The sequence below is a fragment of the Gobius niger genome, assembly GCF_951799975.1.
Source record: "Gobius niger genome assembly, chromosome: 7".
Classification (NCBI taxonomy): domain Eukaryota; kingdom Metazoa; phylum Chordata; class Actinopteri; order Gobiiformes; family Gobiidae; genus Gobius; species Gobius niger.
Window position 1 is genome coordinate 13,339,327 of NC_136858.1, and position 13,284 is coordinate 13,352,610.

The window sequence follows — 13,284 nt, forward strand, 5'->3', positions numbered from 1 at the left end:
CTCTGTAACAGGTCGTAGCAGTTTGTGGATTTTTTTCCATCATCCAAAATTAACTCGACAGCCCGGCTCACACACACACACTTGAAAATACACTTAATGAACATGATAAAGGCAGAACTCAATCATCCAGGCATGTTCCACATAGCAACAGTTATCAACACTTGGTTTTCAAAGACGACGATCTGTCCTTCACTTCTCAGCCAAGACACACAATACATTTATGTTTTTACATACATGTAGACTGATGTCAATAGCCACTTCTTTGTAGTAAATCTGAGAGGAAAAAAAAAAAGAAGCTCCATTGACTGCAGCATTCCTGTTAGGAGCTGTCACTGAACGTATTTCCCATGGGAGCGACTCTAAAGGCTATGGAGAGATACAGTAGCACACGGGAAAGATTGTACGATAGCGAGCCAGCCTTTTCTTCCCCGAATACAGAGTCCGGTAATTCATTATCTATAGGCCATCTGAACGCAATAGAGGCCCCCTGCAGCATATTGATTTGCTGTCTTACAATTTATCAAGATCTAAATTTCATATAGAGCGACAACATTTAAATTCCACCGACTAATTCTCATGCTGATATTGATTCCTGTACCGTAGATAAGTGATTGTATTTATTCCCCCCTCCGCATACACTAGCTTTGTAAAACATAAATACTTAACACTGTATATAGAACTACAACTTGTGGAAGTATGGAGTTAGCCGTGTGTGTATGTTTGTATTTTCCCTGACATAATTTGCCAAAGTAGTGCAGGGGTAATTAATGAACTTAATTGTCGCTGCCATGCTGCTCGCTGCTCCACTTTCTGAGGCGATACCTGCTGCCTCAGAGCCTTAGTGGAACAGCTCCGTGTATGTAGAGCAGAGCCATCATTAATGTTAACACTTACACCTGCGCATTTTTTTGCTGCATCAACAAAATAATCCCCTCGCCTTTGGAAAAGCCGCCTCTCTGCGTTTTTGTGAAATTGTTATTGAGAAATTCATATCCAGGTCATCACTAAACAGGTTAGGAGGACCAACCAGACCTGTAACAGATTAAACAGATTAAACAGATTATCGGTTAAATGTTCATGGCATCCTTTCCCTACTTTGCTGGATAGTCTATTATCTTTTGCAAATACTTCTTTACGTTCACTTAAGTAAAAGTTGGACCGAGCAACTTTTACTTCTCGCCTTGAGGAATAATATATGACCAGATTAAGTATGTGTGGTTGTCGCATTGTTTTACAGCAAATTTTGTCAAAACAAAACCTTGAAAAACTCTCATTACCAACACAAGGGTAACATAATGTCTAACTGAGGAAAATTAACCCATATGTTTTTGTTTAGAAAAGGTATAACTTAAACTGAGCTTCCACAGTTATAAGTTCAATGTATTTTTTGTTGTAGGCTGAGTGACTACATGGCGTTGCCAGTCCCTGACTGTGATGTCACAAACATTTAACCAACTGCGATATTTTTTTGCAATACATTGTGCAGCCCTGATCTCACGTAGATTAAAGAGTTTGAGAGTTTTTGGTTGGTTAATTGCTCTTGTGACACAGCAACATCTAACCTGAAATGTTTCCCAATGCGGCTATAAAGTGCATATGACACATTAGACATGATTTTTGCACAATTATATTAAAGATTTTGCTAAAGATTGTACCCAGCTTTCTTTAGCTTGGCCATTTATGTGATGTTTATATTTTCACTTCCTTATTCACCTTATTCCGCCCCGCCCACTTTTGCCACTTTTTGCTTTGTCTCGGCATTTCCGGTCGAGCTCAAAGCCCGGTCATTTAAACGGAGAACGAGGATAAATAACGAAAAGAACGAAAATATTCTCCGCTTAAATCTGATGTTTAGTAGACTGATTTAGACTGAACAAGTCAACACTGCAGCATTTCTCAGCACGGCCGAAAAACGGCTTTGTTTTTGTGTAGTAACTGATTTTATGTGGACTTCTCCAGCCCCATGTCAACAGATTGGAGAAAAGGGGCGGGCACAATTCATGGCGCTGCCCACTCGAACTTCCGGAATAAGGTGAATAGGACAGTGACAGGAAGTGATATAGTTGAAGGCAAACAATTTTAAACCTTGCCTTGCCTTGCAACCATGTTTTGTCAATGGGAAATGAGTCAAACTGCATGGAACATTTTTTTGTGATTAGTAATTTTATTTTAAGGACAGACAATGTAACAAAACAACACAATAGACAAATTAGAGTAAAAGGTAAAATAAAATGAAATAAAATAAAATAACATAAAATAAAATGAAATGGCTGTCTTATACTTTACATCAGGGGTGTCAAACATAGGCCCTTGGATCCAGCCCCTGCCCTTCAGCACACGACTTCTTGAATATGCTTAATATGCTAAAAAACTAAAAAAAATAGTTCGACAGAGTTCCACACGTGTCCCGCAAAGGGCACCGACACAACAAGAGCCCAGGACACGAACCAACACACCAGACAGCCATGTGGCAAATGGACAGCCATCCGCCGTGGGGGCCGAACCTCGACCCGCGACCCAGAATGAGTTCGACACCCCTGCTTTACAGTCACATACACACATGCCTTGAGGCCACACCCCCCATCATAAAGATATAGGGTACCGCCCCAAGCCCTGACAACCCAGGGCATGACTGCTATGGAACTTTACCTTTAACTATGTCACTTCCTGTCAGCAGCTTCAAAATTCATTCAAAAATTACTTTCCTGCCCAACATTTCTTCATTAAAATTGCTGCTTCATCATGCAACCGACGTTATCCATCTAAATAAGTCATATTTCCAAAAGCATTAAAACCTGTCATGTGCACTTTAACGCTAAAACCCCATTCATTTGCGTCGTATTGTTTTGACTGAAATAACAGAGGCCGCCTTACCTTTGCAGTCCACCTTGATCGAGGCCACCAGCCCTCCCCTCGCCGCTCCACGGCTCTCTCCCAGCAGCAGCCCGCTCTCCTATAGGCTGATCACTCGGTAGTTTCACCACAGCCTCAGCATCCTCTCCCTCCTCCCGCTCCGGCAGCAGAGGATCACCGACAGTCCGAGCGCACACAAGTGTTTTTTTTTCCGCCCGCTGCCATGGTGGAAATGACGGATATCGTGTGCCTTCTCGTCCCGCTGGTGATGCTGGCGGGCTCCAGCCACCAGACCGATGCGAAGAGCGTCAAAGAGGCGGATAAGACGGGGAATTTCATGGAAGACGAGCAGTGGCTGTCCACCATTTCACAGTACAGCCGCAAGATCAAGCACTGGAATCGCTTCAGAGACGTAAGTCCGCCGCGTTGATTGAGAGATGCGAGGTAATGCGGTATTAAGCCGTGCGCTCGGGGGCCAGGCGCGCGGAGTGTCACACAAAGGGCAGTTTTTGGCACTTTCTCACCTAATGGAGACCGATAAACAAAGTTAGTTTAACGTCTTACCAGAAATCGATCCACCTGCAAAAAACGCGCGCTTTGTAAACAACACCTCGAAACAGCAGCCTATACACGCGTTTATTATTGATAATTTATCTGTTCATCTTTACGAAAAGTTGAGAGAAATGTGTCTCAGTCTATCCAGGTGGTTTCACCCAGAGAGCCTCCTCATGGTGAAACGTTGAAACGTCTTACAACGCAATTCCAGTCGCCATGTTTTAACTTCACAAGGTTGTAAAAGTTGAAAAAACATCATATTGATAATGTTTTAGCCCACTTTAAGCGTTAATGCCGTGTTTGCTTTGGTGCGAATCGTAAATTAGTGTGAAATAACGGATTAGGCGTAGCTGTAGCTATTAGCAAGTTAACAAAAAATCTAAATAAATGAAAAAACTTAAAAACAAATTACAATATACGACAAATGTGATTATGACAATCACATTTATTGGACGCAAGGCAAGTATGTAGAGTGCAGCTTGTACGCAAAGTAACAAAAAGTGCTTTACGGTATTATAGCACGGTATGGCTATCCTGCATAAAACTACATGCAGAAGGAGAATGTAAATAAAATCAATAAAACATAAGTAAACATTTTAATAGCAATTACTGTGAATAATTTGACTACTGTGTTGATGTGGCGTTAAATGAGTCCTCTAAAAAGCAGCCGAAATAAACAAACATTACTTTCCCGACTTTATATTTTTGCAAATAATGATGAATCTCGCATACACCGTGCAGATGTGTGGGCTATTATAATTAGCTGCAATTTCCCAGTTACTCCAGTTTCCTTGGTAATAAGCCCTTACTAATTGCCGGCAATTAATGTTGTGAACCCTGCTGCAATAACACTGCCGCAGACACACTCCATCACATTGGCCTTAATATAGGTGACCTCAGATGGGCTTTCACTTCAGTCTCCGGAGAGCCTTCAAACAAGAGAATTAAGCCATTAGAACACTGGGAGGTTGCAGATTGATGGTTATAGTCACCCAGTGAACAAACTCCCCCCGGGTTGCATTGGATAGAATTAAAAACCTGCTGGGTTTGCATGTTGATGAACGGTCTTGTCTGCGAACGTATGGACGTATCTCTGCCTCCAGCTCCGGAAAATGATTACTAATGATCACAATAGGATTTGAGCTGCACAGTCGGATTATGTTCCAGGCCAATCCCGTTAAATGAGTTTTAATTGATCCGAGGCGGTGGCTATAGCATGTGATGGGAATGGTTATTGGATTGGAGATGAGTAATTGTCTTAGGCCGGCTATATAGAAGAACAACAGCGTATCTTCTCAAGCGAGGTGGCGAGCCCTCCTGCATACAGTAATGACCATTCCCAGTGCGGCCGTGTTGTTGATCGTGAGTCATTTCTACTTAAATTGTTCGTACTGGATGTCTCCAGAGAAGAAAGGTGATTGTGTGGGGAAATTGGCAGCCGGCGTCCTGGGGAAGGCTTAAGTGTATGACTGTGATTAGTGAAACAGTATGCGGTGTCCTTTGGAACTGTATTTAGAGACGTAATGAAAATGTGGGTGTTGAAGTTGAGGCGGAATTGTTGTGGCATTAAAAGTGATTGCAGCAGTGCTAATGCATAAGTCCCCATAGTAGAAGGAACAGATGTGCCACCCTTAGAGATAACAGCGCAACTTTAAGCTTGTCATTTTCCAGTTGCAGTGTAATCACTGTAAGCAAATGCTGGTGGGTCAAAGATATGAAAATGCATGCTTTCCTCAGTGGTCGACAACGCCAGACCCCAGGGCCGGGTATTATTGTCGAGCTTTATATTGTATTACAATCAAAAGCACACTTGGAGCCATTCGCACATGTTTAAGTAATCTTTGAATCGCAGCAGCTCATACAATGCTTTTCCTGTTTACCCCTGTTTGCAAGAGATCGCAAGGTTTTCTCCTTATCTCTGCGATGGAGAGATAAGCTTTTGATCTCTTGCAAAACTCATCTCTCCGTCGCAGAGCACAGTCAGGCAAAAACATTTACCGGGGCTTCACTATTGGCAGCGACACGCAGAAGCCCGCTTTGGGACTTATTATTTGGCAGTGGCATGCAGCTTTTGTTGTGAAGGACAGGGAGCGTCTAAGGGGGGAGCGCCTTGTGGAACAGGAACAATAGCAAAGGGAGAATATGTGTGTTGTAAGTGCACTTTCACTCTGACTGTGACGTAACATTAAAGGAACAGGCCACCGTTCTTAAATACTGAGATATGTTCTTACCTTAGCTTCGACGAGTTGATACAGGCCCGTGGAAGGTCATTTTGCGAGACTGAGCGCACGCACAAAGACCAGACAGGTACACATCAACTCGTCTAAGCTCAGGTAAGAACATATCTCAGTATGTAAAAACGGTGGCCTGTTCCTTTAAACATGATTTTCTAAGTGGATAGAAAGCGGAAATATAATGCAAGGCGTTGTAATATTACCACGCCTTGCATTATAGTAGTATAGGCGTAGTAATATTACTCTGTTTATGTGACTGAGGGCACGCATAAAGACCAGACAGCTACATATCAACTCGTCTAAGCTAAGGCAAGAACATATCTCAGTATTAAAAAATGGTGGCCTATTCCTTTAATCGATGCACATGATTTTCCCTTGTGTTGAAACTCTTACAGGACAACGTTATGCTTTAACCTGGAAATTATGCTTTTACCTTGACTTGGAGATGCAAAGATGGATAAGAATGGAACAGCTTATTTGTCTGCACCATTCTGACGTGCACTCAGTACATTAGATTGTTTAACCCGCTGTGTATTTCATGTGGGTGGATGTAACTCTGAACACTCTTCCGCAGTCTTCAACCTTCATGCTGTGGCCCATGAGACATGACAGTTGTATACCTTGAGAAATTCTTATAATTAACCACACATGACCGTCTTTTATCACTGTAAACATAAAACGGGTTGATCTGGACATCCCAAATGGGTGTGAAAGAAATGGACTCTTCTTCAAAAATACAGATTGGTTAGCCCAGCTTTAAAGGGACCATCTTCTAACTGGTCTAGAGGGGCGTCGATGTTTAGCTATTGTCTTCCCCTTCTCCTCACTTTAACATGAAAGCTCCTCTGTCAGCCCCTTGCTCCTCCACCAATTCATAAACCGCTCTATTTCTGTTAATGATCATAATTTCCCAGAGGTAATTTCGCTCCATGTGCGCGCGTGGATTTGCTAGCGTTTACACAATCTTCTGTAGGTCCTGTTGCGAGCCTGTGCCACGGCTTTCGCAATGAAGAGTTAAAGGCCGTCCGCGGCAGTCGTGGCATCTCCGGTGAGGACGATGGTGATGATGATGAGAGGAGAAACATCAGAGAAGCAGACCAGAGCAAGGACCCGCGGGAATCGCCAATAGAAAGCGCTTTGATTTCTGCTGGCTGCCGTAGCAACTGCAGCCCTATCCGTTACACCGTGGAAATGGAGCATGTTGCACTGGGACTTTGATGACTCTATCCTCAGCAGTCCCGCTTCAGGCTCATGGAATATGTGGAGAGACGTTTTGAAAAATCCATTTTAGCTCTGCTAGGCTGGCACGCTATTTTTGTAAGCAATGATTTTGGAGTGATTCTTTAGCGTCAGTTTAAACGTTTGACCTTCTCACATTATTCAAGGCGTCAGAAAATGCAGTCAAGACATGATACAATATCTAACAGTAAAAGTGAAGTCTGATATGTCTTCAAATGTCATGCTTCACTTGAATAACATTTGCTGTATTTTTGAGATGCTACATTGTTTCCAAAAACTTCCAAAAATACTTAATTTACGCAGGCTTGATGAATCATTTTTTATTTGGTCTTTCTTCCTCTTCTGCTGAAGCAGATTTGTGTGTGTTTCCTTTACGTTACATTAAGAGATACTATCGATATCGATGACCTGTGCAGTTCTGCTTTCCGTTAGCTAAAAATGAAAACCTTTATATTCCATTTTGACAACAATTTATGCTGTTACCTACAGAGTGTGCTTCAAACAATGATGCAAACTATTGTAACTGGTGATAAAGTGTCTTTCCATACACAGGCAAAATGCTGAGTCACCCAAAAGCTTGTTAGTAATATGTTTAACATGTGCTGCGGGCACTTGCTTAGTAAAATTAGTAAAATGAAGCAAAAACATTAGAGCTCTGCTCTTTGTATCTGAAGACTTTATTTTCCCTATGTGTAAAATGTGTCTTTCAACCAGTGCCTCAGGGCGACCTGTCCGGACCTGTCCGCTGTTGTGCAGCACCCGGGGACCCGCTCCAGATCTTGAGCTTGGTTCATGGTAAGAAGTTCTTAGCTGGAGATTTTAGCCAACTGTGCAGGTGCTGTTAGGTTCATGGTGGATACCATAGCACCCGGAGGAAACTCATCCAGACATGGGGGGAGAGCTCGCAAACTCCACACAGAAAGGCACCGCCACGCTCAGGCCTTTTTGCTGAGGCAAGACTGATGTGCCGATGTTCTTTTATTTATACTTTTATTTTGAGGAATTTTGAAATAAATAGTAAAACATAAGTGGACTAAACAAACACGGGTCCATCTGTTTCAAAGATTATTTATTATTTATTAAAATTAAACTTGATCTGTCATTCAAATAAAGTCAATATTGCACTCTCTAAGTCTGCATTTTACCAAGTACCAAGTATTCAAGCCCATGTCAATGTTGGGAAAATCCAGCATGAATGTCAATTTTGTTTGTGTTTACAGCTTGCATCTTCTGCCCCCATAAGCCCCCAACTCTGGCTAAACACAGCATTAGGATAAAATCCGCATCTGAACCAAATTGAAAGTGAAAATAAGCGCAACTGTGTGGGGAATTATTTAGTTGATGTAAAAGCTACAGCCAGTGACATACTTATAGGCTATTCACATTTCCTAAATTAATGTTGACTTGCGCAGTCCTCCGAGAGCGCGAGGCTGAATATTAACCGTGCACTGGAAAGCAATATTCAAAGCAGCATAACATAAAAGAAGAGTTCTACTTCATTCCCCCTTTAGCATCTACACAATCTTGCACTACACACCAACCCTCGCACAACAGGCAGCAAAACACGCTATAAATATTTCACTTTCATTCTCTCACTGGATGTAAAAGCCAGGCAGCATGCGCGATTCCAGGACAAGGGCTGTTTTGACGTCCAATAAAAATACCTAGCGCACTTCCATTCAATCTTTTTTGCGGGATGACTGGGTGATTTGATTTTACAGTTAGTATACAAATAACGAAATGGAATACCTTCAATCCCCCGTAATCTGACAGGTGCACCCAGGGTTTCATTCCACTAATGCACCAAATCCGGCGTGGATAACACAGACCCCGCAGTGGCGCCAGATCGCTAAAATTTGTACGATTAAAATTGCATAGTGTGGTGCCCCACTTTAGTGAGTCCTGGTAACATTTGGTAAAAACAAACATGTTCATTTGAAGACTGCATAGTCGATGGCTTTAACTGAAATATTTAGAGGTGGTTTGCTAACAGTGCAGAGCTAGCGTGCACTATATTCAGCTAAGTCTTTAAATGTCTCTACAGTACAATGTTTGGAACGACCATTTCGAAAACCACTGCTGTTTGGAAATAAAAATACCATGTATCTATATAGACTTAAAACAAATTATATAAAATAAAGTTCAAAGGAGTTAGCCAGTTAGCCATATCATAAAGAAACCATATCAGTGAAAAAAATACTGACTACTGAAAAATAAGTGAACAACCTTATTATTTTTCTTTGCTTGACATGTTTCACATATTTTCACTAAGTTGTGTATTTTATGGTCACCACGTAGCTAATTAGCTTCCATCATTATCTTAAATCAGTGTTTTCCCCCCAAAAGCCTATGGGAAAAAGGAAAGTGAACTTTACTTCCACCAGAGCGGCAGGTCGATTTTAGTTGAGGTTTTTCTGTAGATTGACATAAACTTTGACATTAGTGTGACAATATGGGATATGCTCTTACCTTAGCTTAGATGAGTTGATGTGTAACTGTCTTTGTTCGTGCGCAAGTAGACCAAAGATGTTGTTAGCATTTAGCTAATTCTCCCAGCATATTCCTAAAGCAACAACCTGGGGTGAACTTAGAAGCTACCGAGCTGTTTCACGTTTTCACTATTTAAATACAGTTACGTAAATATTTACACGATCCAAGTTTAGCTATACAAAATCATACAATGTCAAATTTCTAAGGGGATATAAAAGGGTACTATATTGTAAGGCGTTATGATACAGGAGCACTTCGACATCTGCGCAGTAAAGTCGAAGTGCTCCTAAGGGATCGTTTAACTTTTCACGTAACTGTATCTAAAAGGGAAAACGTGGAACAGCTTGGTAGCTTCTTGCTTCACCCCAGTTTGTAGCAATGAATATGCTGGGAGAGGCTAAATGCTAACAACATCTTACGTCTACTTGCGTGACTGAGCGCACGCACAAAGACCAAACAGTTACGCATCAGCTCTTCTAAGGTAAGAACATATCTCATTCTCAGTATGTAAAATTGGTGGCCTATTCCTTTAACAACTCAAAGCCCGAAGATATAAAAAAAAAGGGTGTCATTTAAATCTAACGATACAAATGGGTATGTTTTATTAGAACAAACATCAGCTAATTTTCTATATCCTCCATGAAAAATTGGTTCTTAATATGTCTTGATATGACAAACCAGAAATGCAGCGTATTGTATTCACGTAATCATTCCCCCAAAGCACAAACCAGATTAGCATGACTGTGATGTATTTACCAAAATAGCCCATTGGAATCCTAATGTGACTCAGAAACACCCCGGGACAATTAAGCGTCCGCTGGGATCATCTCAAATCGAGGAGCTGTCTATTTCCTTTCCACTACATTAGCGCATTTTTTTTCTTCATAGTCAATCCAATTTAGTGCGCCTTCTAAAGCCATATCAATACTCGATTCATTCTTTGCCCTAACTTGCCACCGTAAATACACTATGATACCGTTCATGGAATTGCCAAGCCATGAAATTGGTCTGAAGTTTTATTTCTGCGCATTCCAGATAAACCCGGTTATGTGTCTCAGAATGGATGATGATTACCGACACGTTACGCTAGTTTGCCGCGGCTTAGGCGTTACTGGCACTGTTCGGCAGAAAACGGGCTCAGGGTTTATGATGTGATTTTATTTATTATTCCCTCCTTGAGTCTGCAGCACGAGACATGATCACGCACCGCTGTCTTCTGCGCCTTGAAAGTCCTTATCTACAAAGCAGCTCGCCAGGTCAACCAGGTCGTTCTTCTTCCGCCTTGCACCTGTTAGCCTATTCATTTAAATTTAATGAGGAGAAAACAGCTCGTGCCAAAGCAGCATCGCCTTCCAAGTATGTTAAATATGTTTCAGAGTCAGAAGCGTGGATAATGCTTTCTGACAATAGCAAACTGTGGTTTAGCCAATGTTTAGTGTTGCCCAGTCAGGAGAAAGAATACGCAACAAGGTAAAAGAAAATGCCGAGTCCGAAACGTTTCAGTGAGGTAGTGCAAATGCTGCCTGTTCAAATCTTAACTTCATTCTTAACCTTTTACAAAAACAGCAGTTAGTAGCAAAAGTATTCAATCTAAGCTGTCACGAGTGCTGAAGTTTAACAGAAGAAGGTTGGTAGCGGTTGGTTGGTAACAGCACAATGTGTAGCTCCTTAGTATTTCTTTTTTTAGGGCTGCTCGATATTGAAATAACTTGCAATATGCGATACTGTTATGAAATAACGCGATAACGATAGTATTGCGATATTGCATTAAACCATTTTAACACATGTTCCATTCTTATTAAACACAAATTGTAAGTAGCTAGATATTCAGCAAATTGTGTCAAAACAAGACTTAAAAACACTATATCAGCACCAAAACAAGACTAAAATTGAACTAACTTATTGTCAATCTCAGTCCGATACAGACTTAAGTGATGTTGTGATATATTGTGGCTTCTCGTGATATGGATATTGCATCACCTAATATCGCGATACGATATTTATGGCGATAAATTGTGCCACCCTAATTTTGGGGATTTTTTAGGCATCCCTTTATCCGATGATCATTGTTTGATGATCAGCAGCTTTCTAGTCGGTAATCAAAGCTAGCTGTTTCTTCTGAAAGTTCACACCTCAATGTGATTGGCTAAAGCTAATCATCACTAACTCCAAGCAATGGCAGAAGCAGAACAGTAGGAGTGGGTTGGGAAATGTAGATGGCATATAAGTTCGAGCATAGAGCTGCTTTAAATTGTTTTATATCGTCATTTTATATCACCCACCCCACCAAACCAGGGCTCTAAAATGCAAATCAAATGCTTCATTTCAGTAACCTAATAGTCAGCTTTCTGTTGTATTACCATATTTCTTGCAGCAGATCAGCCTCGACCTGCTTTCACTCTTTACACATTCTTTGCACGGAGCTAGGAATCATTTGCTGTATTTTATCACCAATCCAACTAAACCATACGTAACATAATAGTTCATAATAGATCTGCCCTATAACTGAGGCCAAATCCCCCATTAAGGACTATCCAGATGAAGGCTGCCTGATTACCATGGGGCTTTGGTGTTCCTATCGCAGGGGGACCTATCTCGCAGCCACTCGTCTCTCCTCAGCGCTGGTGTGGGTTACAATAGAACAGTACTGCTGTACGACGGCTTTAAGTGATAAAACAACGTATCACATACCCATTATCTAAGTCACGCTTTACGGTGCATTCTTTATGATAGTGCGGGATTACAGAGGGAGAAAATAGAGATGTAACAGTGAGAATCTCGCAGAACATTAATACAATGTTAAATTTGTCATTGTTTATTTGTTGTGGAAACCAATGGAATGACTAATAAAATGTCATGGCAAGAATAAATGTGTTGTAGTTATTATTATACATCACAATAAAAGGAAAAAGTGTCTGAATAGCTCCAGTGTAGTTAAGTTCAAGGTCTCAAACTTCGGCTCCGGAGAAGGGAGGAAGGAATCCCGAAACGTCAACCATTATGTCCAACTGTAGTGATTCACCAGACGGATTATTTGTCTACATGGATGTTTTGCTTAATAAGAGTTTAATTTATTACATTAGCAGTGCACATTTTAAACATAATCAAGGGCACTGGCACTTGAGAGAAGACTCTGACATATTTTGAAGGTATGAGCTGCTAAACTAATACGAGAATCTCACGCATTTCAGAACAGCATGTTTGCAGAGGCCCACATAATTCCAGCCTTTGCGGTTGTTTCTGAGGCGCAGATTTGGTATAGACGACTTGCTGATTTGCCGTGTAGGGTGAACGAGCGGAGAGCTAGGTGGGCTGTAATTGAGTGGGGAAAAGGCAGCCTTTCATCATGGCCCCCGCTCGCTCTGCCACAGCTGCTCTAACCCCCCCTCCTCCGCAGCACACACCAGCTGAAGGGCACAGGTGCTGCAGGAAGAGAGACCCGATTCACGTGGAACGCACACATATCTCTGCAGATGCAACGCGGATGATCTGAGTGGAGTAATTGTCAAAGTCTCACCAAAGAAACTTGGCAATGTTATGACTTTGGTGTGAATAATTACTAAATGTCATGGACTGCTGTTGTAGGTGCGCATGATGTAAACGTCACAACCCCATTGAAGAAATGCGTGTGTGTCATCCAGATATTCATAGTTGAGGTTTGAAAGTTTGTTTGCTCAGAATAATACAATAATAAGCTAGACTTCGCTCAGAGTAGAAAGCGACTCAGTGGCATTGTATTGTCTGAGAGCTGTATTGAGCGCTTCACTTATTTTTGCAAGCATCCTCTTCCACACATGGCTGCACTGCATCGCTGCTACCCTCTGCGTCTCTATGTTTTCTATGCATGAATTTCTAAGCCGCCGTAACCCGCTGCTGTGCTTGTGGGAGTTGGCATTCCAAGGCTGTTTGCTGC

General features: G+C 41.7%; 1 protein-coding gene across 1 annotated transcript in view; it reads left to right on the forward strand.

Moving 5' to 3' along the window:
• Positions 1 to 2,974: 2,974 nt before the first annotated feature.
• The window catches only part of spock2 (SPARC (osteonectin), cwcv and kazal like domains proteoglycan 2), a 67,347-nt gene continuing 57,037 nt past the window's right edge, over positions 2,975 to 13,284 (forward strand). The window contains exon 1 of the mRNA XM_079559967.1: positions 2,975 to 3,265. Coding sequence (XP_079416093.1) covers positions 3,077 to 3,265 — 189 coding nt within the window. The 5' untranslated portion in view covers positions 2,975 to 3,076. The remainder of the gene's footprint in view (positions 3,266 to 13,284) is intronic.